At 39.1% G+C, this 24,619-nt stretch overlaps 1 protein-coding gene across 4 annotated transcripts; it reads left to right on the forward strand.

The window, feature by feature from the left end:
• Positions 1-1,049: 1,049 nt before the first annotated feature.
• On the forward strand, positions 1,050-24,441 carry HAVCR2 (hepatitis A virus cellular receptor 2). 4 transcript variants are annotated; one of them, XM_077895738.1, is made up of 9 exons: positions 1,051-3,636; positions 4,507-4,594; positions 10,038-10,097; positions 11,111-11,449; positions 12,363-12,446; positions 16,068-16,105; positions 17,555-17,681; positions 21,358-21,394; positions 22,954-24,441. In XM_077895738.1, the coding sequence occupies exons 2-9, from the start codon at positions 4,525-4,527 to the stop codon at positions 23,111-23,113; spliced, it is 915 nt and encodes a 304-aa protein (XP_077751864.1). In that variant the 5' UTR covers positions 1,051-3,636; positions 4,507-4,524; the 3' UTR covers positions 23,114-24,441. The 4 variants fall into 4 exon arrangements, with proteins under 4 accessions (XP_077751865.1, XP_077751866.1, XP_077751864.1 ...); XM_077895737.1 differs by having other exon boundaries at positions 1,051-3,516; positions 22,954-23,510; XM_077895739.1 differs by lacking the exon at positions 10,038-10,097 and having other exon boundaries at positions 1,050-3,636; positions 22,954-23,510.
• The last annotated feature ends 178 nt before the right edge of the window (positions 24,442-24,619 follow it).

Consider the following 24,619-nt stretch of genomic DNA (forward strand, 5'->3'; position numbering starts at 1 on the left):
AGGCATTGCTGGGCTGACCAGGAATGCGTTATATCAGAACTACAAGGAATGATGTCTTTCAGGTCTTTATTGATTTTTTCATTCATTCTTTCAACAAACACGAAGATCTGCTATGAATACCATCCGTTAGGAGCCATTCAGAATGAAAATACTGACATGGAAAGATATTCTAAATACGATAAAAGCAAGTTACTATATGTAGTCTGAGTTCATATTTGTGTCTAAGTATATTCAAATTGGAAAAATAAAAATGATTTTGTGGGTAAAGAAATTGAGACTTAAGAATGTAACTTGCTCTACACCAAGGACACTTCAGCTAACAAATGGCAGAATTAAACCTCAGGTGTAAAAGAAAAGAGAAAGAGAAAGGCATGGTGGAATTGGAGCCCCAGTATTTACTGGCTGTGTAGCCTTAACTGTGGTAATCCTTGTACCCTCTCATAGGGTAGGTACTATTAATGTTGAAAATGAAAGAGGAGACTCACTCTAATTCTTTCTGAAGCAGTATATTCAGTTAGGTCTCAGGCTTGCTAATCACGTGTGCAGAAGTGTTTGATCTGGAAGGGCTGAGGGGGGACCTAGGAGGCTTATGTGGTGCATGTGTCTAGGCACTAAGCCATCGTTATTTACGGGAGAGAGTAATAAAGAAGAAGAAGAAAAAAAGGAAGGCACAAATAATAGAAATGAAAAAGGGACATTCCTATACATTTTATGGACAGTATGCAATAATCTGAAAATATTGTGGATAAGTTTATATGAATAAATGTAAAAATTTAGACAAAAATAGACAAATTCTTATAAAGTTACCAGTATTGGTTTATTTATTTATTTTTTTTTAAATATATTTTTTTTAATTTTTATTTATTTATGATAGTCAAAGAGAGAGAGAGAGAGAGGCAGAGACACAGGCAGAGGGAGAAGCAGGCTCCATGCACCGGGAGCCCGACGTGGGATTCGATCACCGGGTCTCCAGGATCGCGCCCTGGGGCAAAGGCAGGCGCCAAACCGCTGCGCCACCCAGGGATCCCACCAGTATTGGTTTAAGAATAGAAAACTTGAATAGCTTTCTAATGATTTTTTTTTTAAAACATACCAGTAGTCAAATTCTTCTCACAAAGAAAACTTAAAGTTCAAATAGCTTTGCTAGCAAGTTCTACCAAACATTGTCAGAAAAAAACAAAAAACAAGCTTATTTTATGTAGACTCTTTCAGAGAATAGATAAAGAGGGAACATTCTCTTTGTGAGACTAGCATAGATAAAATACTAGCACATTCGACCCAGGAATATGTAAAAATAAAAGGTAATGTTTTATGGTCAATCTGTTTATTTTAGGAATGCAGAATAGAAAATTAGTCTGTCATAATAGATTAAAAGAGAAAAATCACTTGATCATCTCAACAGATGTATGAAAGGCATTTATAAAATTTAGTATCCATTCATGAAAAAAAGAAAAAAATATCTTAGATATTTAGGAATGAAAGAGAACTTTCCATTCTCTAAACAGTAGCTCCATAAAAGCTACAGAATAATAGATACCCAAGGTGGAAGCTGAAACCTCTTCTTTAAGAGCTGGAATGAAATAGGATGCCTGCTATCAAAACTTCTATGAAATAGAAACTAGATCTCCTTCCTCTCCAGCATGGTAAGGAAAATAAAATATAGGATTGAAGAGGAAGAAACTAAACTGTCATTATTTGCAGGAAATATGACTACATAGAAAACAATATAATCCACAGATAATTTATTAATAAGAGATTAATGGTTGGAGGGGGAAAAGCACCATTCAAAAATAAAAGTGCATTTCAGAATACCAGAAACGATATAAAAACTTAAAAATAAGATACATGTAAAATAGCATCAATAATATAAAGTACTCAGGAAAAACTTAAGGTATAAGTTGAAGATCTCTCTAGGGAAAATTTAAACATTTTATTATGGGATATTAAAGAAAATCTAGATAGAAAACATTTATGGATTGAAACGCTCAATATTGTCAAAAGGTCAAGTTTACTCCACAACGTGGGAGAAAACACTGTATTCACAGAAGATTAAATCAGCAGAGGACTAGTATCCAAAATATGTAAATACTCATAATTTATATGGATAATTATTAATTTGTGATAAAAAACTGAGAATCCCAACAGAAACATGGACAAAATAAGCCTTTCTCCCCTTAGCACTCCTCAAATCCAAAGAGCTCTTGAACAAAAGAAAAAGTAACCTTGCTAGTAAAGAGGAAGATGCAAATTAAAAACACAGGACTTTCATCTGACAGTGAGATGCCATCATATCCTTTGCCAGTTTGAAAAAAAATCTGGCAATACTAAGTGTTGATGAGGTCATGGAAGAGGAGAAATTTTTATACACTGCTGGTAGATGTCTTGGGAAACAGGCATTATCGAATGAATTTCAAAATGTATATCCCCTTTGACCCAATAATCCTACTCTCAGAAGTATACTCCAGAGAAGGTTCTGTGTGTGAGCACTAGGATTCGTGTAGGAGAATGTCCAGGGTAGCATTGTTTATGATAACTGATTCAGAAGGTGAAGTGTTTATCTAAAATAGAATGAACAAATAATTTGAGGCATATCCACTCCCGGAAAAATATTCAGTAACAACAACAAACAACCAACAGGAATACACAACAGCATGAATGAATGTCTCAAATACTCTGCTGAGTGAAAGAAACAAAACACAAAAGCTTACAGGTGATACATCATTCATACAATATTCAAAAATAAGCAAAACTATTCATATAATTTTGGAATGCACACACAGGTGGTAAAAACCATAAAAAGGGCAAATGATTACTGCAAAACTTAGAATAGTGATTATTTGGAGGACAGGGGGAAGGTTTTGTGATCAGGAAGGGACACATGGGCTTGGAGTGGGTGTCAGCAGGACTTCAGGAGATTGGCAGTTTTACTTTTTGTTCTGGGTCCTGGTTACCTGACTGCTTTATAAATATTTGTACACTATGAGTTTATCTGTGCAATGTTTTGTACAGGCAACAGTTATATTTTCCACCAGACAACAGTTTAATCTTAAAGCTATATTGTGACATCATCAGGCACCATCGTCTTGGAAAAAATTAAAAAGTCCGACGGGGGCACCTGGGTGGCTCAGTGGTTGAGTGTCTGCCTTCAGCTCAGGACGTGATCCCGGGGACTTGGGATCGAGTCCCACCTCAGGCTCCATGCGAGGATCCTGCTTCTCCCTCTGCCTGTGTCTCTGCCTCTCTCTCTGTGTCTTTCATGAATAAATAAATACAATCTTTTTTTTTTTTTTTTTTAAGTCTAACGGGACTGTGATTAGCAGAGTCACGGAGCATCACAAGCGTTCTCACTGACAGTGAGAATGTAAACAGGAATAAGCAAGCACCTTGGAAAACTGCTCAACTACATTCTTGTAAAGTGGATGCCCATGGAGAGAGAAAAATGAGAATCTCAGTCACAGATGAAGGTGGAAAATAGTAAAAGAAAAGAGGAAAGAGACCTCACCGGATCAATGAGGAGTAGGTGCCTTGAACTGAGGAGTATGATTACCTTCACTATCTGAACTGGGGGTGGTAAGAAACTCGTGAGCAAACAGAAGAAAGAAGAGATGCCACATTCGAGAATATGCTGGAATAGGAGTGAGTGACCACTCAGGCAGTTCCCCCCACTAGCGTGGTCTCTGCAGGAAGCAGCGGCCCTGCACTTTCAAGATGAGCCTGCAGGGAGGAGTTCCCGCAGTGACTCATACATAGCTCAACAGAATTTTTTTGATGGTAGACCCCTTTTGATTTTTCAGTTTTGTCACTGGGAGCCTTGCTGTATTACGAGGGGTATTATTTTTACAGCCCTCCCCACTTCCTCTACTCTGAAGAGGTTTGATTATATGCACAGGGGTAGCATTAACTTCCCTTCGGAGTGGCCTGCTGGGCAAATATCGCCATATCTCAGAATGTTGACGTCCTTGTTGGGCCTCTGTTTTCTACGCTGTGCACAGAGCTCTGGAGAGGGGTCAAAACTGCCTCTTGCGCTGGTTTGAGGGTGATCTTAATCTTACTGGCATTCATAGTTACTAAATACAAAAACTGTCTATAAACACAAAAGCTCTTTAGCATCTCCCCAGTGTGTGAAGAGCATTCGAATATATATATTGTTGTTGTTTTGTAAGAAGAACCATGCCTATTTGGAAGGGCAGATTTTCTTTTCCCATGTCTGCATCCCATCCCCTTCTGGGAAGGCATCTCTAGTGGACATTTGCTTTTGCTGCCCAGAATCCATCTTTCCTCCTGAAATGCACCACGCTTTTCTTTGGAGGAACCACCTCCTTTCACTTTTAGAACACAAGATTGGGGATATGGCTCAGGCTCAAACCAATTAGTCCTTTTTGATCCTGTGGACACAGTTCAGGAATGAGTCTGTGACCAATATGGGCCTTTGAGGGGATGTGAATCACTGGGCTTGTGTGAGAGCAGCTGAAAGATGTTCTTAGTATGTGGCTGTGTATTCTGCAGGTGCACACCATGTAGAATATGAGGAAGGAGCCTGTTGTGCCCAAGATTGCGAATCCGAGAAACCACCAAGGAGCCGACACCGATGCAAGTACATGAGGGTTTATTTACAAGCTCGAGCTCGGGTCCAAGTATACTCCATACAGTAGAGCAGGGACTTGGACCGTGAAGTGGGTTACAGCTGAGTTTTTTATGGGCTGGTTTAGGGGATCTTCAGAAGGGGTGGAGGAATTTTTTCCATTCCAATATGGGGGAAAGGGTGGGGGAGTTTCTTAAGATCTGATACGGGATTCTCTGCCAAGGGCATTCTGAGCTTTATTGTCTTTCTGATACAGGATTCCCTGCCTAGGACAATCTGCAGTTTTTCCTGTAAAGTTCAGCTCTTATTCCCAGAGGCCTAAGATGGCTGTACTTGTGCTAATGCTAAACTTGAGGTGGAATGGCCTTAATTTTTCTCGGCCTCCACAGAGCCAAAATTGGAGACAGCAAGGAACCAGGTACCCGGTAACCTCATGGGAGCCATTAAGTTAAGTCGGCCTGCAGCTGAACTTTTCAGTAAATGTCAGGCAATAAATTCACTTTCTAGTTTAAGCTAGTTTGAGTTGGGTTTTTTCTTAACTGCAACATAAACACTCTAATGAGAGAAGAAGGGTTTATTGGTATAAGAACAACACTAAGATCGTGCTATGAGAGGTGGTCCATAGCAAGAGAGAAATTGATTTGTCTTATAAATGTATCATCATTCTGAAGACCTAGAAGTTGCCTTCAGGTCTGCCCAGGATCTCTGGTTTGAGATTGCCCTCTCAGGTTGGGGCCTGGTGGGGAGGGCAATGCTGAGAGCAACCTAATGCAAATGAGTGCATGGAGATGCAAAAAAAAAAAAAAAAGAATAAAAATAAAAGACTTTCATCTGAGGTGGAGTCTTTGAACTGACAGTTTAATGGGGAGTATATAGATATGTTTTGTACCTTCTCCTGTATCCCCTTGTGTTCATGGTGTTCCTACTATCCATGAGTGAGATTTTCTGGTGATCTACCCACAAGAGATACTGACATGAACATGTTCCTATATTTAGAGATGAACCCAGACAAAGATCTGAAAGGAGATCCATTATGTTGACAGTAGGATTTCATGCTACTGAGATTATGGTTTTTATTTATTTATATTCTTTTTTTTTCCAGAAATTTCTACAATGAGTATGACTTATATAATAAAAAGGTTTTTTTTTTTTTTTTTTAAGATTTTTATTTATTCATGAGATACAGAGAAAGAGTCTGTGACATAGGCAGAGGGAAAAGCAGTCTTCCTGCCAGGTACCTGATGTGGGACTTGATCCCAGGGCCCCAGGATCATGACCTGAGCCAAAGTCAGATGCTCAACACTGAGCCACCCAGGTGCCCCTAATAAAAGTTTTCAAGTACTGAAAGCTTTTTTACAAGCACTTTTATTTATTTATTTTCAAAGTTTTTATTTAAATTTCAGTTAGTTAATAGCCAGTGTAAAATTAGTTGCAGGTAATATAGTGATTCAGCACTTCCATACATCACCTGGTGCTCATCACAACAGGTGCACTCTTGTTTACTGCATTGCCTATTTCCATCCATCCCACTGCCCACCTCCCTTCTGGTAACCATTGGTTTGTTCTCTATAGTTAAGATTCCTTTTCTTGAGTTGTCTCTCTCACACTTTCCCCCATGCTTGTTTGTTTCTTAAATTCTATGTAAAAGCACATGGTACTTGTCTTTCCTGACGGACTTTTTCTAACAAGCACCTTTGTTTTTTTTTTTTTGTTTGTTTGTTTGTTTTTATTGAAGTTCGATTTGCCAACATATAGTATAACACCTAGTGCTTATCCCCTGAAGTGCCCTCCTCAGTGCCCATCACCCAGTTACCCCAACCCCCCACCCACCTCCCCTTCTGCAACCCTTTGTTAATTTCCCACAGTTAGGAGTCTCTCATGGTTTGTCTCCCTCTCTAATTTTTCCCACTCAGTTCCTTACAAGCACTTTTAAAGGGAAGTCACATGGCTAGATGCAATCTGGAAGTCAGAAGACCTAGTTCAAAATTGCTTCACTTAACTTCTTATCCTTAATATCCAAACTTAGTGCCTCCCTTTGCAAAACCTTGCGAGTAATACTACATGGAAACTAAAGTGTTATGGTTTGAGTAAGATAGGGCTTTTGATTCAAATCAAGGATATATAGGATTCCTTATGTAGTCATCTCTCCAATACCCATTCTTCTGCAGCATCCCCATTGCACAAGGTAGATTCTAACTAGACTGAGTTTTTCCACATAATCCCATCTGTATCACCCATGTTCTCCTGTCTCCTGACCTGTATAAAACTCTCTAACTTCCATTATGAATTTTGTCTAGTGGCCCTTTAGTTACCTATCACTGTAACTTCTAACTACACATAATCCTAATGCTTTCATTTGGTGCTTGGAGACTATCTTTAAGGAGTAAGATTTTTTTTTTTTTTTTGCCACTTTTCCTGCTGCTGAAGGGGAAAAGCAAAAACACTGTATGTGGTATTATATGTAGTACCCCACTACATAATTGTAGCTAACATTCAACAAACATACCTTATGAAAACTCATAATACAACTTTCTTCACACAATTTAGAAATGAATTAATTACCATATATAAGACTTCTTTACCAGAAACACATTCCAGGCTCCTTTTAAGACGCAAACTTCTATTGCCCGTAATTAAAGAACCATAGGCCTCTATGGATCTTTTATGGTCAACTTTACAAATAAACTGAGATGTGACGGGTCCATTTCAAGGGGATGATAACATTGTTGCTTTAACACAATGTTTTCATTCAGTGGCATCCACAGGGCTGTAATAAAGAATGAGGAAATTTTTTATGAGATGGAATGCAGAGATCTTTGGAATAGAGAGTGAAGTTTAAAAAGAAAGATGCAAGCTGATCAATGTTAGTACTCTACACACAACCAGATAATTGTGGTGGAATCTGAAGCACACAGCACCAGCTGTGAAGTACTCTTGCCAAAAAGTCAAACTGAATCTAACTAAACTACTAGAGCTAAGTTTCGTTTATAGGAAACACACAGAAAAGAGGAATAATTTAAATGTTACCACAAGGAAGCAGGCAAACCCAGAATGTGGAACATTCTGCAGAATAACTGGTTTGGACAACCAGTTGGTGGCAGGAGTATGGAAGGAAGATTAAGATACTTAAGAGACATATCAACCAAATGGAACGCAGGGACCTTGTTTGGATCTGGATATAAACAAATGTATTGTAAAAGGGTATCTTTGAGATAATCAGGGAAAATTTGATTATGGAGTGAAGAATTAAGTGCTAAGACATCATTATTAATTTGGGCATGTGTAATAATAGTATTGTGGTTAAGCAGCAGAATATCCACTTTCAAAAAGCAAAATGCACACTGAAGTCTGTAAGGGTGAAATAACATGATGTCTGGGATTTGTTTTAATATAGAAGTTGATAATTTTGCATCTGTGTGTTGGGAAGTCATACTTTTCTCTCTGCTTTTGTGTATGTCAAAATTTTTTTTATAAAACAATAAATAGAAAATACAAGGTGCAACACAGGTATACAATTTGTCTAAGAAAGGAGGGAATACGAATATATATTTTATTTTCTTGTGATTTCATTGGGGGTATACACATGACACTTAGGAAACAGAAACCTACAGGGTGGGTGGGGGAAGTTGGTAGACTTGGAGGAGTGCGAACAAGGCTTCTTCATAAAGCTTTGATATTGCTTTAAATTTTAGCTATTTGAATGAATTATCTAAACAGGTTTTTTTGGAGAAACAAGAAATAAAAGTTAAATAAACATGAAAATGCTCAGAAACAGCCTCCTATATCCAGGGGAAAAAAAAAGAAGGGGGTTAGAGTAGATTTCTAGGCTCATTTATGACTAGACTTCAATGAATTAATAAATTGTTAATATTTTATAAAGCTGGTTCCAGCAGTAACTCTAGAGATGGACAGAAAACAGAGTACTAACAATAAAAAACAAAACAGTAAAAAAGGAAAAAAACAGAACACAAAATCTGAAGGCTAAAACTTTTAAGAGTATTGCTGGGGGTGAGAGGGGTGCGGGGGAGGTGGTCAGGCGGTAAACATGACCTCTGACCCCATGTTTAATCCATTCTGCCTTATTCTTGAATATTGACATTTGCTGGTTGTTATCAGTTATGTAGGCAGATATATAAAGGGCAAATATGAAGTTCATAAAACAGTTTATACTGGAAAAAATCTGAAGCTCAAGGGACTCAGTTCTCATCTGAAATGACCAATCAGGTGCCTTTGGGCAGATCAACTTCATGAGGTCTCAGTTTCCCTATCTATAAGATGAAGAAATTGACTGTGATCTCTTGAGTGACTGCTACATTTGTGATGCTATTGAAGTGCACACACTGAACGAGCTGGACATTTATATTAAATGCATTTAGTGCTAGAAAGATGAGTGACAAGGAAGTTCAGCCACATGGAGGAAGGCCGCCATGTTTTCAAAGACTCTTCAGTCTATGAGCTCATTCTTGTAAAGAACCATTGGCTTTTAAGGCTCTCAGACAGATGTCACTGTCTCAGGGCTGAGACTGTTGGGGTCTGAGATGTTACCTCTGTGATGGAGAGTGGAGCTGGAACTCAATAATTTCTGACAATTCATGCCGGAAGTTGTCTTTGGGGTGGAGAGGAGGGGACATTTTGTGTACATTAGATGAAACAGAATATTGGGGTCCCCTCTCTTCCCCTGGACAGTGGGCAAAAAGAAACATTGCAGAAAGGAATATATCTTTCCTAAGTGGAAGGGTTTGAGTCAGAGTACTAGAGCAGGGAGCTGTGCATATGTCACCTAACACAATTTCCTCATTTGATGCGTTTTATAAATGAAGGAACCGAGATCCAGCAAGGTTACACGACACAGCCAACTTGTGTTAGAACAAGGCTAAGAATTAAGCTCAGGGATGGAGTGGAAAGGACTCATAAATGTGAGGATAAAGAACATGCCATTCATTGTCGTGATCTCCAGCTCCCAGTCCAGTTCCTGACACCTAGTAGGTGCTTCATTCACATTGGTCACATGACCAACCAACTGGCTGATCTGACTGAATGAACACATGGATGATATGTTCCTACCTTGTGTTCCCTTGTAACTAGCTGGACCCATATGCCATCCATTTCACACAGAGGATTATTTCATTGGAGATATGAGGGGTCTCTATTTGCTAACAGAATTTTCTTGACTGAGAGAGACTTTTCTTTCTCTGAGTGTTGCTTCCTCTTCGTTGATACCAACGGATAAATATCAGAGACTGACAGGATGTCTGTGGTGTAGCATGACAGAGAACTGGGGTTTCCTTTGATCTAACTGTGGACTTGGCAGCAATAGAGAGGAAAGATTTGTAGTCAGATGCGCTGATGTGCTGGGCCATCAGTTGAGCGCAGTGGAGAAGATACAACTGCAAGAGCTCCCCAGTTCCACTGGAGAATTAAAACTAAACAGAGCTATTATTTGACTTGTCTTCAGAATCCATGGTTTCACATCTTTCCTTTGACTGTGTCCTGCTGTTGCTGCTACTCCTCACAAGTAAGTCTGGGCATGGACTTTCACACTTGAATACTATAGGATAAAGATACAAGGATGGTCATTGTATTGTTTGTAATAGCAAGTTTGGAAGCAACCTAAATGTCCACCAGTGGGGGAGTAGGTAAATAAGTTGTGATAAATCCATGATGCAAACAGGGAAACTGACTACACATAGCCATGAGAAACGTCTCTAAGTCCAAAGTCAATTGAAAAAAGAAGGTGTAGAAGGACGTATATATTACATTTTTATGTATGTGTGTTGCAGGCAGTGGGAATACATGAATGCTTCCTAGTGTATAGACTCTGGGAAGGGGATCTGGAAAATGGGAAGGAGTAGGGAGAGGGAGTATATTCTCGTATACCTGTTATACTATTTAAATGTTTTTACTATATATATATATATATATTTGCTAATATATATATAAACGTAAAAGCAATTAATTTTAAATCTCAAGATAGCTTGTGAGTGGTTTTAAATACACAAGCTTCTTACTCAGCCAATTGCTTTTATTTATTATGTGCCAAGTGCTAAAAAAAGAGAGATTTAGGTCAGGTTAACTGTTTCATTGGTGAGCAGACAACGAGCCCAGGCCAGTGAGCTGTTTTACTGGCTGACAATGACCCGTTTTCTGATTATTTGTTTCCATCAGCTTTGCCCTTTGGTGTTCACAGGGCTGGACCACAATTCTCTTTGGGTTCTCATAGTGAGTTTCTGAGACCGGCCATGCCAACAGCTCCTGGGAACTTGCTAGAAATTCAAATTCTTATACCCTACCCCAGACCTATTGAATTAGGAACTCTAGCCATTGAGCCCAGCCAACTGTGTTTAAATACATCTTCCCAGTGATTCTGATGCTACTCAAGTCTGAGAATCATTGTCATAGTGAATCATCTTCCAACCAGAACAGCAGCACTGGTTTCCCTTTTATTCTATAAGGCATTACTTGTAGTTTTCTTGAAATCCCCAACCTCATTCATCGCTTGGGTCTTGCTCTCTTTCCGTCTTTATTCAGGGTCTTCAGAAGGGGCATATGTAGCTGAAGTGGGTCAGAATGCTGATCTGCCCTGCACCTACTCTCCAACCACTTCTGAGAATCTTGTACCTATCTGCTGGGGCAAGGGATCCTGTCCTGTGTTTGAATGTCATAATACGGTGCTCAGCACAGATGGAAGGAACTTGAAATATCAGACATCCAACAGATACCGGCTAATGAGGAATTTCCACAAAGGAGATGTGTCCTTGACTATAGAGAATGTGACTCTAGCCGACAGTGGGACCTATTGCTGCCGGATCCAATTCCCAGGCCTAATGAATGATAAAAAGTCAAACCTGGAGTTGGTCATCAAACCGGGTGAGTGGACCTTTGCATTACTTCTTGGATAAAATCACCTGCAGGTAATATTAAATATACTAATCGGTAGTACTTCTGATCTCCCCAATTACAGCCCTGAGGGTGGGTCTCTGAGACCTAAAGTTTAACAGGCTCTACCAGCAATGCCCAGCCACTTTTAATTCACTTCACCTATTTTAAAACCATCGTCAGGATCTATAGAGTGGGAGGAAAAGTCAAGATTGGTGGTTTGAGAACCTGACTACTCATTAGAATCACCTGGAAAACTTTTTAAAACCCATAGTTCCTTGGTCCGCACCCATGAACCAGATACATTGGCATCCTAGCAGGTAGAGCCTGAGCACTGGGATTTTATATAGTCTACCTTAAATGATTCTTCCCCCCCCTTCCCCGTACGGCCAAGATTGAGAACCACTTGATTGTGTCCCTGTGGGGTAGGGAGGAGTAGGGTGCCTATGCTCACATGTTTTGGGATTTATAGAGCATATAGTGTGTGGCTGATGGAGTGGAGTTCAAATCCAACTTTGCCTCTTACCTATCTGTGTAATCTTGGGCAAGTTATTTAAACTCTGTAAACTCCTCTTCTATGATGTATGGTAATACCTATCACAGAAGCCAGAAGCCACTGGAAGGATTTTATGAGGTGTTTATGAAAAGCATTTAGCGTGGCCATTTGAGTGGCTGTTAGTTCTATTATGAACAATGAGACTGTGGCAATGATGACTGTAACACACCTCTAACCAACATTTTAAGAGTGTCATACACTCTCAAGGAAGGAGTCTGGGTAGGTTTGGCAGTTGGGCAGGTGCTTCCCTTCATTTATTGCACTTCAGATTTTTTTCTGCTTTGATTCCCTGCAACAAGTTCTCTGCTCTTAGAGGAGACTCATCCTTATATTGGTTTCTGATATTAGCCAAGGTCATTGCTACTTGGACTCCATGGAGAGACTTCACTGCACCCTTTCCACTGATGCTCACCACCAAGGGACATGGCTCAGGTAATTACACAGGAGGTGTAGCAGCAAGACTTAGGGTGTTTTTAGAGTTTGGGGGATTTTGAATATGGGAAAGAGATGAGAAAAATGTTTGAGTGGAGGCATGAATGTCCCTGTGCACATGAGAAAGTGTGTGGGGGCGGGGGGTAATGGGCCCAAACCTGTGCTGGGAAAAGGAACCCTGAGCTAAGATTCAGAATTAGTCACAAGTAGCCCTGTGACCTGGGCTGAAACCTTTCATTTCCCTGGATCTCTGCTTCTTGCCTGTTCAAGGAGAGGGTTCACAGACTTTGGATTTTGTAACCTGGTAAAATTCCCACCCCATCCAAAAAAAAGAGTTCTGGTGATCTACATATTTTGCCAAATAAGAAAAAAAATTCTAATGCCATTATTGTGTTAAAAAAAGAAATGTTTTTAAGTTAAATAAATTTAGTCTTAATGAAAAACTCATTACATTGCCATTATTTTCCAACTGACTCCCAGACTGGGGATGTCTTTGTCACGAACTGGGTCCAGTCCCTATTTGGGGTTGGATTAGATGATTTCAAGGATCTCTTTTAACTGGAATGAAGCCTGGCATCTTCAATTCTAGCCTCAGAAGAAGCAGCTACATTCTTTGAGTAATTCAGCAGGACTTTTCCATGTTGCTCTGGAAGAGAAGATAGGGTCAAAATAGCAGACCACAGATCACACTGAGCAGGGTGATTAATCTTAGATGTCTCCTGTCAGATTCCTGGTCCCTCTTATACTCTGAGGGGTGTAGTCTTCCATTCAGGAAGATGAGGGTAATAACAGGTACATCCCATATCTTAATCTCCTAAATCCCACTTTATGAGATTTAAATAAGAAACGGTGTCTCCATTGCTTAGCCCAGTATTTGATTATAGTATGTACTCATTACATGTTGGTTATCATCTTTAACATTACCAGTAAGACCTGGAGGCAGAATGAGATTGTGGTTAAGTATGTCAGCAACAGGGTTCCATTATCTTCATACTAGCTTTATAGGTCAAAGCAAAATTGCTCAAACTCTTTGAGGCTCAATTCCCTTACTTCTACATTGGGGGTAATCCCAGTACCTATTGCTTACCATTATTATAAAAATTGAGTGTGGTAATATACATAAAGTGCTCATAGTACCTAGCCCACAGAAACACTCCAATATTAGTTATTATTAAAAGTATTAACTTTAGCTCTCTAATAGTTTCATCTTTGGTGATCCTTTAGTGATTGGTAGCCAGCCAACATCTCTCATGCAATTAATGAAGAAATTAAATGTGGTGGAACCAGATGACAATCCACATTGTGGTTTAATCAAGTCATACCACATGTTTATTATATGAGCACATTCCCATCCTGTGCTCCAATGTTCTTTGCAGTGTCACAGCCAAATGGGCATTCACTGAATGCTCACACACCTTCCTCATGAGGCATTTCCTCAAAGTTGTCCATATCAAAAACAGCTGCTTTTCCCTTTAGTTTTTACCTGTTGGTTCCTTCCCTCTTGAGCAACAAAGATGGGGTCAGCTCTTGCATTTGGCATAGTACCTACAGTCTCTGAGCTTTTCAAAGGACTCTGAGAAAATATTTAAGCAAAAAGGCAACAGTTCCAAAATGGGAAAATGAAATGAAAAATTAAAATTATTATTTAATGGCCTGTCTATAATATGTAACATTATGTCAATTACTTCCCTGTCAGTCAACTTGTATGTAGTTATACAAACCTTTCCTTTAATGTGGAATGTGGGTACATTTAGTATGTTTGCTATAAAGTGGAGTGGAGCCTTAACAAGTAAAAGTTCCAAGGGTCTTGGAAGCTCCTAAACATATCTTGAACACAAAACAGTGCAATGTCTCTTCCACTCGAAGGCAGCAGGACTAGGTCATGGTGAGTCCTTAGCTCTGGAGGTAGATTGGGTTTGAATCTCAGGGTTGCCAATTACTCGTTGTGAGATCTTAGGCAAAGCACCTCTCTGAGACTCAGGTTCTTCATCTGAAAAATAGAAAAATAATAGTACCTACGTATTGTGGTGAAGATTAAAAGATATTATGCAAATAAAGTGCTAAGCACCATGTCTGGCAGGTAATATGTACTAGATGGTAAACTATAGATTTATATATTTTTAAAACCATCACATCCCACCCCACTGCCACCTCCACTTCAACCAAGTCTTGGTTTCTTTAGGAAAACCAATGCAGATTTTTCTTACTGTCCCACTCACCTGGTTGATAGCTATCTATGTGAAGTTAAGCTGTGATAATCAATAAAATAGAGCACTGTTGGGTTATTTTCACTGTTAATTGAATTTTTTTTTTTTAAAGGAGAAGTCAGTCTTACCATTTAGACCAAGAAAAATAATTTTAGGGAAGCAGAAACTGGGTATATATTAGAAAATCTTATGTGTGGTTAAGATTCAGTGTTTACTTAGCAGTTCCACCAATGTGGTTTTTCTACTTCAAATTCCTTTTAGGCATTAAAAAGAGCAAAGGTAAGTGGAAGATAATCTCTCTTTTTTAAAAAAATATTTTTAGGCTGATAATATTAAAATTTTAATATTAAAATCATGGTTTGTTAAATTAGGGGTTCTTTATGAAAGGATTTAGATTTTTAGGCTTCCAGAAAGTGGCCATGACATTTAAGAAGTTTCAAAGCCTCTTACTCAGCCAGAGAAATGAGTAGGCATCTTTAATTTTCCCAAAGATGACAATCTATTGATTTTTAGAATGTAGAGTCTGTGAGGTCAGGGCTTGTGCCCATACTGTTTGTGGATCTGCACCGCATGCCTGGCATGGAGTAGGATTGTTGTACATGTTCATCAAGTGGCTAGACAGATGAACAAATAAATGGATGAAAAGGAAAGAAGGGGAGCTGGCGAGTAGGTAATATGACTGCTTGATAGTGACAGTATTGAGGCGAAGGTTGTTGAAGGCAGCGCAGATAGGAGTTTATATTTGAAGATATGCACACCTAAACCAGAAGGCCATTTCAGTTATTCACTAAGCTGTATGACCTTGGTAAGTCCCTTCACTTTTGAATTCTCAGCTTCTTCATCTGTGTGACAAGGCTAACAATACTCACTTTAGAATAATTGTTTTGAATGCTAAATGAGATATTTTGCTCAAAGAATTTAGCACAATGTCTGCTCATGGTAAATTATAGCCATGGTTGTATTACTTTCATTTTTAAGCAACTAAATACCCTGTCTCCCTCTTAATGAGTAAATGGTAAACTTTTTCAAGAAAATTAACTTTTGTTATCTTTCAAAGTCTAATTACAATATAATGCCTGCTTGAGTATAATTAATGTTGTTGGAATTTTGCAGCCCCACTGGGGCCCTGTGGACACAATGAACCATATATTCAACATAGGTCTTTCTTACAGAGGTCTCCTCATCATGGAACTTAAGTAGTCCGGTTCATTATCTGGCTAAAAAAATATGGTCACCCTAAAATTGATTTGCAAGTGTTAAGAAAATTTTGTTAGTCTCACAATTAATCCTTGTGAAGAGTATTATTGAATTAATTACAAATAGGACTCTAGGTATCTTTACGACTTTTTTGAAAAGTCAGATAACAGAAAACATTCTTGATTGTTCTATTGGTTATTTTTTCTCTTTATGGCAGAGACACAGACACTGGTGGCCCTCCATGATAAACAAACTGTAAGTGACTTTGTGTGCGTGTGTGCATGTTTGTGTGTGTGTGTGCGTGCACTCATGCACTAACCTCATGCTCAATTTAGAGAAAAGAAAGTTCAGCTTTAGTCTTCCTTCTTGTTTGCTCTCTGCTAGGGGGAAAATGCCTTAATCTCCCTTAGCCTCAGAGCCCTTAGCTGTAATATGTTGATGATGACAGTTCTAACTGCATAGGTCTATTGTAATGCATATAAAGTGACTGGCACATAGTAAGTGCTGGAAAACCAAAACCAAGAAGCACTACCCTCTTGTCTCTTTTCTCATATTTCACAACTGTATGCCACTGTGGAGGTTTCAGAGACCCTCTAGCTCCTTAGAGTATATTTATTCTCATTTCCATGGCAACTTTAATAAGAAAGATAGTTTAAATTTATTTATGTATGACAAGACTCCAGTCAGGAATATTTTAACCCAAGAATTTGTATGTCCAATTATACATAAATCAATATTTTAATTAATCACAAATTTAGTATCTCCCACCTTGTTAGAGTAAAAGCGAATCCCCTAGATAGCAAGCTTTAGTAGCAACTTAAAATTCTTTGGGGATGTATCCAGGAGTCTGCACTCATTTGACTAAGTCCCCTACTTGTGTATTCACAACTGAGGCTTAGCACTTTGTTCCTCCCCCTCTTCATGAACAAAGACTGACTCTTAAGTGCCTCTGTATGTTTGTAGTATTTAATGCACAGTATCTTGCATATAGAACTCCTGCTGTAAATGTTTATTGAATAAATGGAAGATTTGATTTCTTTGACTTGTTTTAGAAGTGTTGACTATTATTGCTTTTAAAGGGGGAACATAGACTAAGATTTTGGAAGCAGAAGCATTTTCTCTGTTAAAAAATTCAACTGATTAGAGCAATAGCCATAATACTTATCACTGCTTAAGCATTTATTATATACAAGCCCCTGTGCCAAGCATTTTATATCTCTTGTCACTTAATTTTCCCAAGAACTCTACACAATGGTGGCAGAGCTGGGATTTGAACCCAGGATTGTCTGGCCGCAAAGGCTGGCTCTTAAATCACTGTCTTTCTGTGAAGGTGGGGGTTTCTCTACCAGACACCAAGTTTAGACCACTCTGAAACTTCCCGGAACACCAGGGGACGTTGAATGAAGGGAGTTCCGTTCTAAAGCCCATTTTTATTTGGAGAGGAGATTTTATTTGCTAAGACTCCTGTGCCCCCACAGCATAGAAGTGGCATATTTTATTCCCTACTAACTCTGAAGAGTATGCTCATCCCTTTCTTTGGGTGGTTTGAGGCTTGCCTGGAAGGAGACAGATCATGAGTAGTCTGAAGGTCCCTGCACTCCTGTGGTGCTGTTAAGGGGATGGTCTGATGCACAAGTCATGAGACTTGCTGACCACACAACTGATCTCTGGCCACTTGCTGCAATTCTGTTTGTGTTTCCATAGCAAATACCCACATTGGCTAATGAGTTAGAAGATGCTGGTGCGACCACCAGACTAGGCATCTACATTGGAGCAGGGATCTCCGCTGGGCTGGCTCTCATTTTTATCATTGGTGCTTTAATTCTCACATGTAAGTTGGTTGGTGTTGCTTCTCTCTCCCTCCGATAAGGAAGTGTAAATATAGGAGCCAACACAAACCTAGATATAAGTTTATATTTGTACTTGAAGGTGATTACACTGAATACTCTGTGGTCCTCCCAAACCTACCAAAAATAATAGCTAATTTTTACTCAGCAAATACCATGTAAAACACAGGCATTGTGCTAAATGTTTTATGTACATTTTATCATCACTATCTTATGCAGTAGGTAGTATTTATCACCATTTTATAATGTAGGAAAAGTGAAGCTAAGAGAGAGTAAGCCTCTTCCCCATAAAAGGCAAAGCTGGAATTCAAACCCAGGCAGGCTGATTCTAACACCTAGTCTCTTACCTTTTGCTAAGAACACAAACTTCTTTAATTCATGAATTAGGTTTATTGGGAAGTACAGCAACAAAATTTCTTTCTGTGCATTGTCCTAACTCATCTGCTCCTCAGGCACAAGTCTTTAGAGAGGGTGGCAAGTCCTTTTACCAATGGGTCATGGGCCAGGATTAAAACATTTTATTGTTCCTTCATGGCACTCAACAGACACATTGTTTTCTAAGTTATTTTTATTTTAAAAATCTTCATAAGGTATGATTTATATACTATAGCTGCATATTTAAAGTATGTTCAACTTGATGAATTTCCATAGATGATCACATTCAGGAAACTATCACTACAATCAAGACCCAAACATTGCCATCACCCCAGAAGTCTCACACACTGTTTTAATTGTGATATACTCTCTTCCCTTTGAGGGCAGAGGCCAAGGCCTTATACTGCAGCTTAGTATATTCTAGCAGCCTTTCCTACTAATACTTAAACATGGACTGTATATCAGATGACCACCTGTCCCAGATTTGCTCAGGACTGACAGGGTTCCTAGGATGTGGGATACCAGTGCTAAAACTGGGACAGTGAAGGGAAAACCAGGAAGAATTGGTCACCCTAGTTGTGTGGCTTAAAGCTGATGAGTGTCTTAAGTGCATTAAATCCTCATAACTATTCTACTGAGAGAAATATTGATATTATTCTAAGTTACCAAGTGGAGAATGAGCATGCTGCCCAACATCATACAGTTAGTTGATTAGATATGGGTTTGAAGACAAGACTCTCCTCTTCTTCACCATTATACTGTTCTGCCATTATTGTAAATGGATTGTTCAAAGAAAGAAGCTACCCCATCCACACTTACTGGGTTTACTGACTGGCAGGGGAATTCGTGAACTGATCACATGAATGTAAAGTCTACAGGTTGATGAAGAGCAATAACACTCACTACCTTTTTGAGTTCTGTCATGGCCTGGATATTAGGGGCCATTCTAGTTTGTGTAAAGAGGTTTGAAGTGAGGTTTCATAAGGAATGAGAGAAGTCTAGCACTTTGTACCTACAGCTATATTACTCCAAAAACATGGCTACTTAGAAGAACAGATGGGAAAATCCTGTTTGATTTGCAATCTTTTCTCTAGTAGTTGCTGGAGAAAAATCTTTTTTTTTTTTTTTTTTTTTTTCTGGAGAAAAATCTTAGAAGCAAGGTGACAGGATTTGAAGTTATGACATCAAAGCCATTAACTGGCAGCAATATGACCAGCAATCCTATATCTTTCTAGTGCACTCAGCATCCATACCTCAGAACTACCCAAACCTCCCTCATTTCTCACTCATCTGATGAAGTATCAAAGACCTGTTCCATCTCCTTTGCCTTAGTCAAGACTTCATTCTTCCTTTTACCCCTTTCCCTAGAATCATCTACCTCTCTCTTTCTATTTATTATTCTTTCATTAGCATAAAAATATGTTCTAACTCACACATTCCTTGTTAACTACTCTCATTTCTCTGTTTTCTTTCACAGGCAAATTTCTCGGATGAGTTTTCCTACTTCGTATCTCCTGAACTCTTTAACCCATCCTCTGGCTTCTACATCTGAAGCACCAAGGAAATAGTTTTAGTCAAGATCACCAACGACCTCATTTTCTAAATCCAGTAGACACTTCTGTCTTCATTGTAATCAATCTTTCAGCAATATTTAACCAGATTGACTCTCACTCATTCTATAAGGTGTTCCTCCTCTGGGCTTCTAGAACATCATTCTTCTACTTCATTGGCCATTCCTTTTCATCATTTTTGTTATTTCCTTTTCAGCTTGAATTTTAGATGTTGATATTCCTCAGGGCTAGCCCTTTCCCTTTCTCTACACCTTCTAAGTGATAATCTATATTTTCATAGACTTAAATGTCATCCTTAATTTTCCGCTCCAACTCAGAGTGTTTGTACAGTTGCTTCCTCTACTTCACTGTCTCCCACATTTAACATGTTCAAAATGGAGGTCTAGAGTCTATATTTGACCTTCCCAGAACACAACTTCTGCCTCTCTGGTCTTCCCCATCACAGCTTTTCACTATCATCCATCTAGTTGCTTAAGCCAGAAAGCCAGAGGCCATCCTTGAATCCTGTTTCCATCCTTGAATCCTGTTTCCATCCTTGAATCCTGTTTCCTCCTAATACAAAATCCAATTTCAGATCCTGCAGACTTTCTCCAAAATATATGTAAAATCCATTCATTATTCTGCATCTCTCTTGGTTACCACCTTACTCTGATCTGAGGCATCATGATCTTTACTTACCTTTTCATTTTTTTAATACTTTGTTTTAATCTATTTTTTTATATCTCCTTTTAATCTATTCTCTTGAGTGGTCTAGTTGCTATGTGGGGAAAAATTCAATCAGTTCTCATATTTCTGCTCTCCAATTATTTCTGATAGGTCTTAGAGTAAAATCCAAAATCTTGATTATGACTTAAAAGGTACTTTGGAGCTAGCCCCAGCCTACATCTCAGACCTTGTCTTGGGCCACTCTCTTATTTCAGTCATACTTTCAATTGCAGGAACTCACCACCATCTTTACCAGGGGTTCTCTCTGCCTGAATTCTCCCCCTGGCTCTTCACTTGGTGACACATTCTCTTTTTACAGAACTGAGCTTAAAGTTCACCTCTTCTGAGAGTTTTTTCCTGACTACTTTCTCAATCATCTGTTCTAATACATTGTTGGTTTCACAATAAGAAACTATTATTTTAAATACCTCCCTCAGGGGCACCTGGGTGGCTCAGTCATTAAGCAAATGCCTTCGGCTCAGGTCATGACCACAGAGTCCTGGGATCCAGCCCCTCACGGGCTCCCTCCTCAGAGGGGAATCTGCTTCTCCCTTTCTCTCTGCACCCCCTCACCCCTGCTTGTCCCCTCGCTGTCTTGCTTACACACTCTCTCTCATAAATAAATAAATAAATAAATAAATAAATAAATAAATAAATAAATATTAAAAAAAAAAATGCCTCCCTCACTAGAACATAAGTTTTAAGAAGTCCGGCTCATAATTCACTTTTGTATCCCTAGTGCCCAGCATGCTATCAGACACATAGTAGATGCTTCATATATTTGCTGAATGTAAGCAATGCATTTTTATTACTTACTAGCATAGTTCATGTAATGAATCAAGATATACACTGATAGTTTGATTTAATACAATCCAAAGGGAAACCAGATTTCCCTAAACAATCCTTGCCTCCAGTGAGTTCATTTTATTTCTTATTTCATTTGTTTTATGAGACCATTTTTTTTTTATGAGAGCATTTTTAATTGACTTTTCTTCTACCTTTTACCTAGGGTATTCATATAGCAAAGAGAAGTTACAGAATTCAAGGTAAGAATAATGGATGGGGTAGGAGAAGGTGAATCTTAGAGGCCCCTACTATAATATGGCTTTGCTTTTAGAAGTCCTGCCCTAGGATTTAAACTTCTACTTCTTCTTACCTTAGGCTTACTTAGATTAATGCAATGCCAATTAAACACACTCCTCTGTTTTACTTTCTGATTTCTCTAGCTTTATTTCTTAAAGTACAGAACTCATCTTGCTATTAATAGGAAATGCTTATTTGTATATCAATGCTTTTTTTTTTACAATGAACTGACCCTTCCAGAAATTGAGCTACATTCAGGCTCTAGGCTGGGCATTGGGTTACAAAAAGTGAGCAAGAAATCCAGATCTACTCTTAAGGGCTTTTATAGCTCAGCCCAGGCATTCTTAACTGGGTGCCTATAAGGGCACTTGAACATATTATTGCCAATGCCAGAGCACATAAATCAGAATCTTTGAGGACGTGAACCAAGCAAAGGTGTTTGTCTAAAGTTTTCTAGGTGATTCTATGTGGCAACAGGGTTGAGATCTACTGGTCTATTATATTGCAGTCTTGTTGCCACTTTAGCATGTCTATCCCCTGATAAGGCATGTGATGCTTAGTAGTTAAATATCTGATGATTGAGTGCATAAATGCCCCTTATAGCAGCCCTATGAAACAGAATGCTTATTATTCCCATTTTATAGATGAGAACACTGAGACACAAAGTTTACTAACATCCTCCAAGGGATTTTTGTGTATTTCTAACTGCAGCATTTCTTGCTTCCTAGAACAGTGTATAACACACTAAATATTTCTTGATTAAGTGAATGAAAAAAGAAACAATGAACCATCCAATTTACCCAAGGTCATGGCTGGTAAAAGACAGAGACAGAATTCAAACTCAAGTCTGATTGGATCCATAACATACTCATGCTTTTTTTTCTTTCTGAAATTGCTCAAGCCCACAGAAGAACTGAAGTAACAGTACAAGAAACAATAGAACCCTTCAACAAAACTCAAGATTTAACATTTTGACATACTTGTTTGGTCTGTTTCTCTGTTTATATACAGAGGTTTTTCTTGGCCTATTTGTAAGGACATTTCAGGCATCTGGACACTTCAATTTGTCCCTTCTTATAATACAATGTCATTTTTATACTTAAGAAAATTAAGATGGGGCCCCTGGGTGGCTCAGTAGGTTAAGAGTCTGCCTTGGGCTCAAGTCATTATCCTGGGGTCCTGGGATAGAGGCCATAGAGGCCAGCATGGGGCTCCCTGCTCAGCAGGGAGTCTACTTCTCCTTCTGCTTACTGCTCCTCCTGCTTCTGTTCTCTCTCTCTGTCAAACAAATAAAAATCTTTAAAAAAAAAAAAAAAAAGGAAAATTAAGATGAATTCAAATCTCCTCAATTGTTCCACAAATTATTTATTTGCTGTTTTATGGTCTTTTCCTCCTAGTCAGGACCTGATCAAGGATCATGTACTACATTTGTTTGTGGTCTCTTCAGCCAAGCCTGTTCTTTTAACTCTATTCTGTGCTGCCCAGGAGATGCTTTACTCAATTGCAACATTTATTTCCACAGCCTCGTCACTTTGGCCAACCCCTCTCCCTTGGGGTTAGCAAATACGGGAGCAGAAGGAATGCGCTCACAGGAAAACATCTACATCATTGAGGAGAACATATATGAAATGGAAGATCCCTATGAATACTACTGCTATGTCAACAGTGAGCAGCAATCCTGACAACTCGGAGGTCTAACCCTCTAAATGCCACCAGATCCTACTACATCATTTTTGAGTGTGGTGCATCATCTTTGAAAACTATGAAATGTGTCAGCTGATTGGTTTTAGAGGCTCTGTCCACAGCCACTGAGCAGAGTTTTTATATTTTCTGAAGATAATTAGCTCCTGTAGGGAGCAAAAAATGTTGTGCCCTGCACTGTACTTAGGCATAACAGCACCTCTGTCTTTCAGCCACTAGGGCCACCCAACTCAGAGACTGCTAATTGGGGCATTAGAGCTCAAATGGGTTCTTACATAGAGTAGGAATTCTTAATATATGGTCCCTGAAATTCTAGGAAAATCGGTCACACAATGTATCCACAAAGATCCTGAAAATATAGAGAAAATTATGTGTTGAGATATGTGCATGTCTTTTTGGGACAGAAAGTCGAAAGGGACCACTGGTTTTCAGAGATCTATGACCTATAAAAAGAAGCTACTGGAGGAGGAGTAGTTGATCTTGAATGTTCTCTCTGAGTCTCAAGACTTCTACTTCTCTGAATTTTGATTCTTTAACAGTAAATGCCACTGCAGAGCTCTGCCTTGCCAGTTAGGTAAACTGCCCAGCAAGTTCTGTGATGTGGCAGGAGCTCCTAGAGAAAAAGGAAGCGTGCTCTTGATGTGTTGCCAAGTTTTGCCCGGGGCACACTCTCAACAGGAAATATCTCCAAGCAACTTCTCCATTCATGGAGAGAACTGGAGCTCTGTTTTTCACAGAAGAAGAAGTGGTGACTGGGACACAAATTCTGGTGGAAAGAAGGCAAAGGGCTCCAGCAATCTCTGTTATCAGCATCCAGTCCTTTTACAGAAAGCCTGAAGCTTCAATTTCAAGGTGGTGGTGACTTGATTTGTCTTGCTTATTTGTTGCTTGCCCAGTGCCTGACACAGCTCTCAAACACCATAGAAATTTACTAAATATCTTGGAGTGAAAAAACATAAGGAGAAAGGTAGGCTTCTGGAAAGCCTTTTCTGTTGCAGAGCTTAGCTAGAGCTCTTCTTAGAGAATACATAGATAACTTCTAAGCTCCCATATCTGCTCTTACCTAGTTCAAAGTGATGTTTATTTCTTGCATCATCCCCTAGTTCAGGTCTTTGGAAGTCTGTTACAGCCTCTTGTCTGTGTCCCCCTTCCTTTTTTCTTGTTTTCTCTTCTCTCTCTTTCTCTTTTTGGAGAGGTGCAGAAAGAGAGGGAAAGAGAAAATCCTAAGCAGTCTCCATGCCCAGCATGTAGGCTGATGTGGGGCTTGATCTCACAACCCTGATCTCAATTACTCAATTACAATTTTTGTTTTTTGTTTTTTTGTTTTTTTGTTTTTTTTTTTTTTTTAAAGATTTTATTTATTTATTCATGATAGTCACACACAGAGAGAGAGAGAGGCAGAGACACAGGCAGAGGGAGAAGCAGGCTCCATGCACCGGGAGCCCGATGTGGGATTCGATCCCGGGTCTCCAGGATCAGCCCCGGGC

Source organism: Canis aureus, chromosome 4 (genome assembly GCF_053574225.1).
Source record: "Canis aureus isolate CA01 chromosome 4, VMU_Caureus_v.1.0, whole genome shotgun sequence".
NCBI lineage: Eukaryota > Metazoa > Chordata > Mammalia > Carnivora > Canidae > Canis > Canis aureus.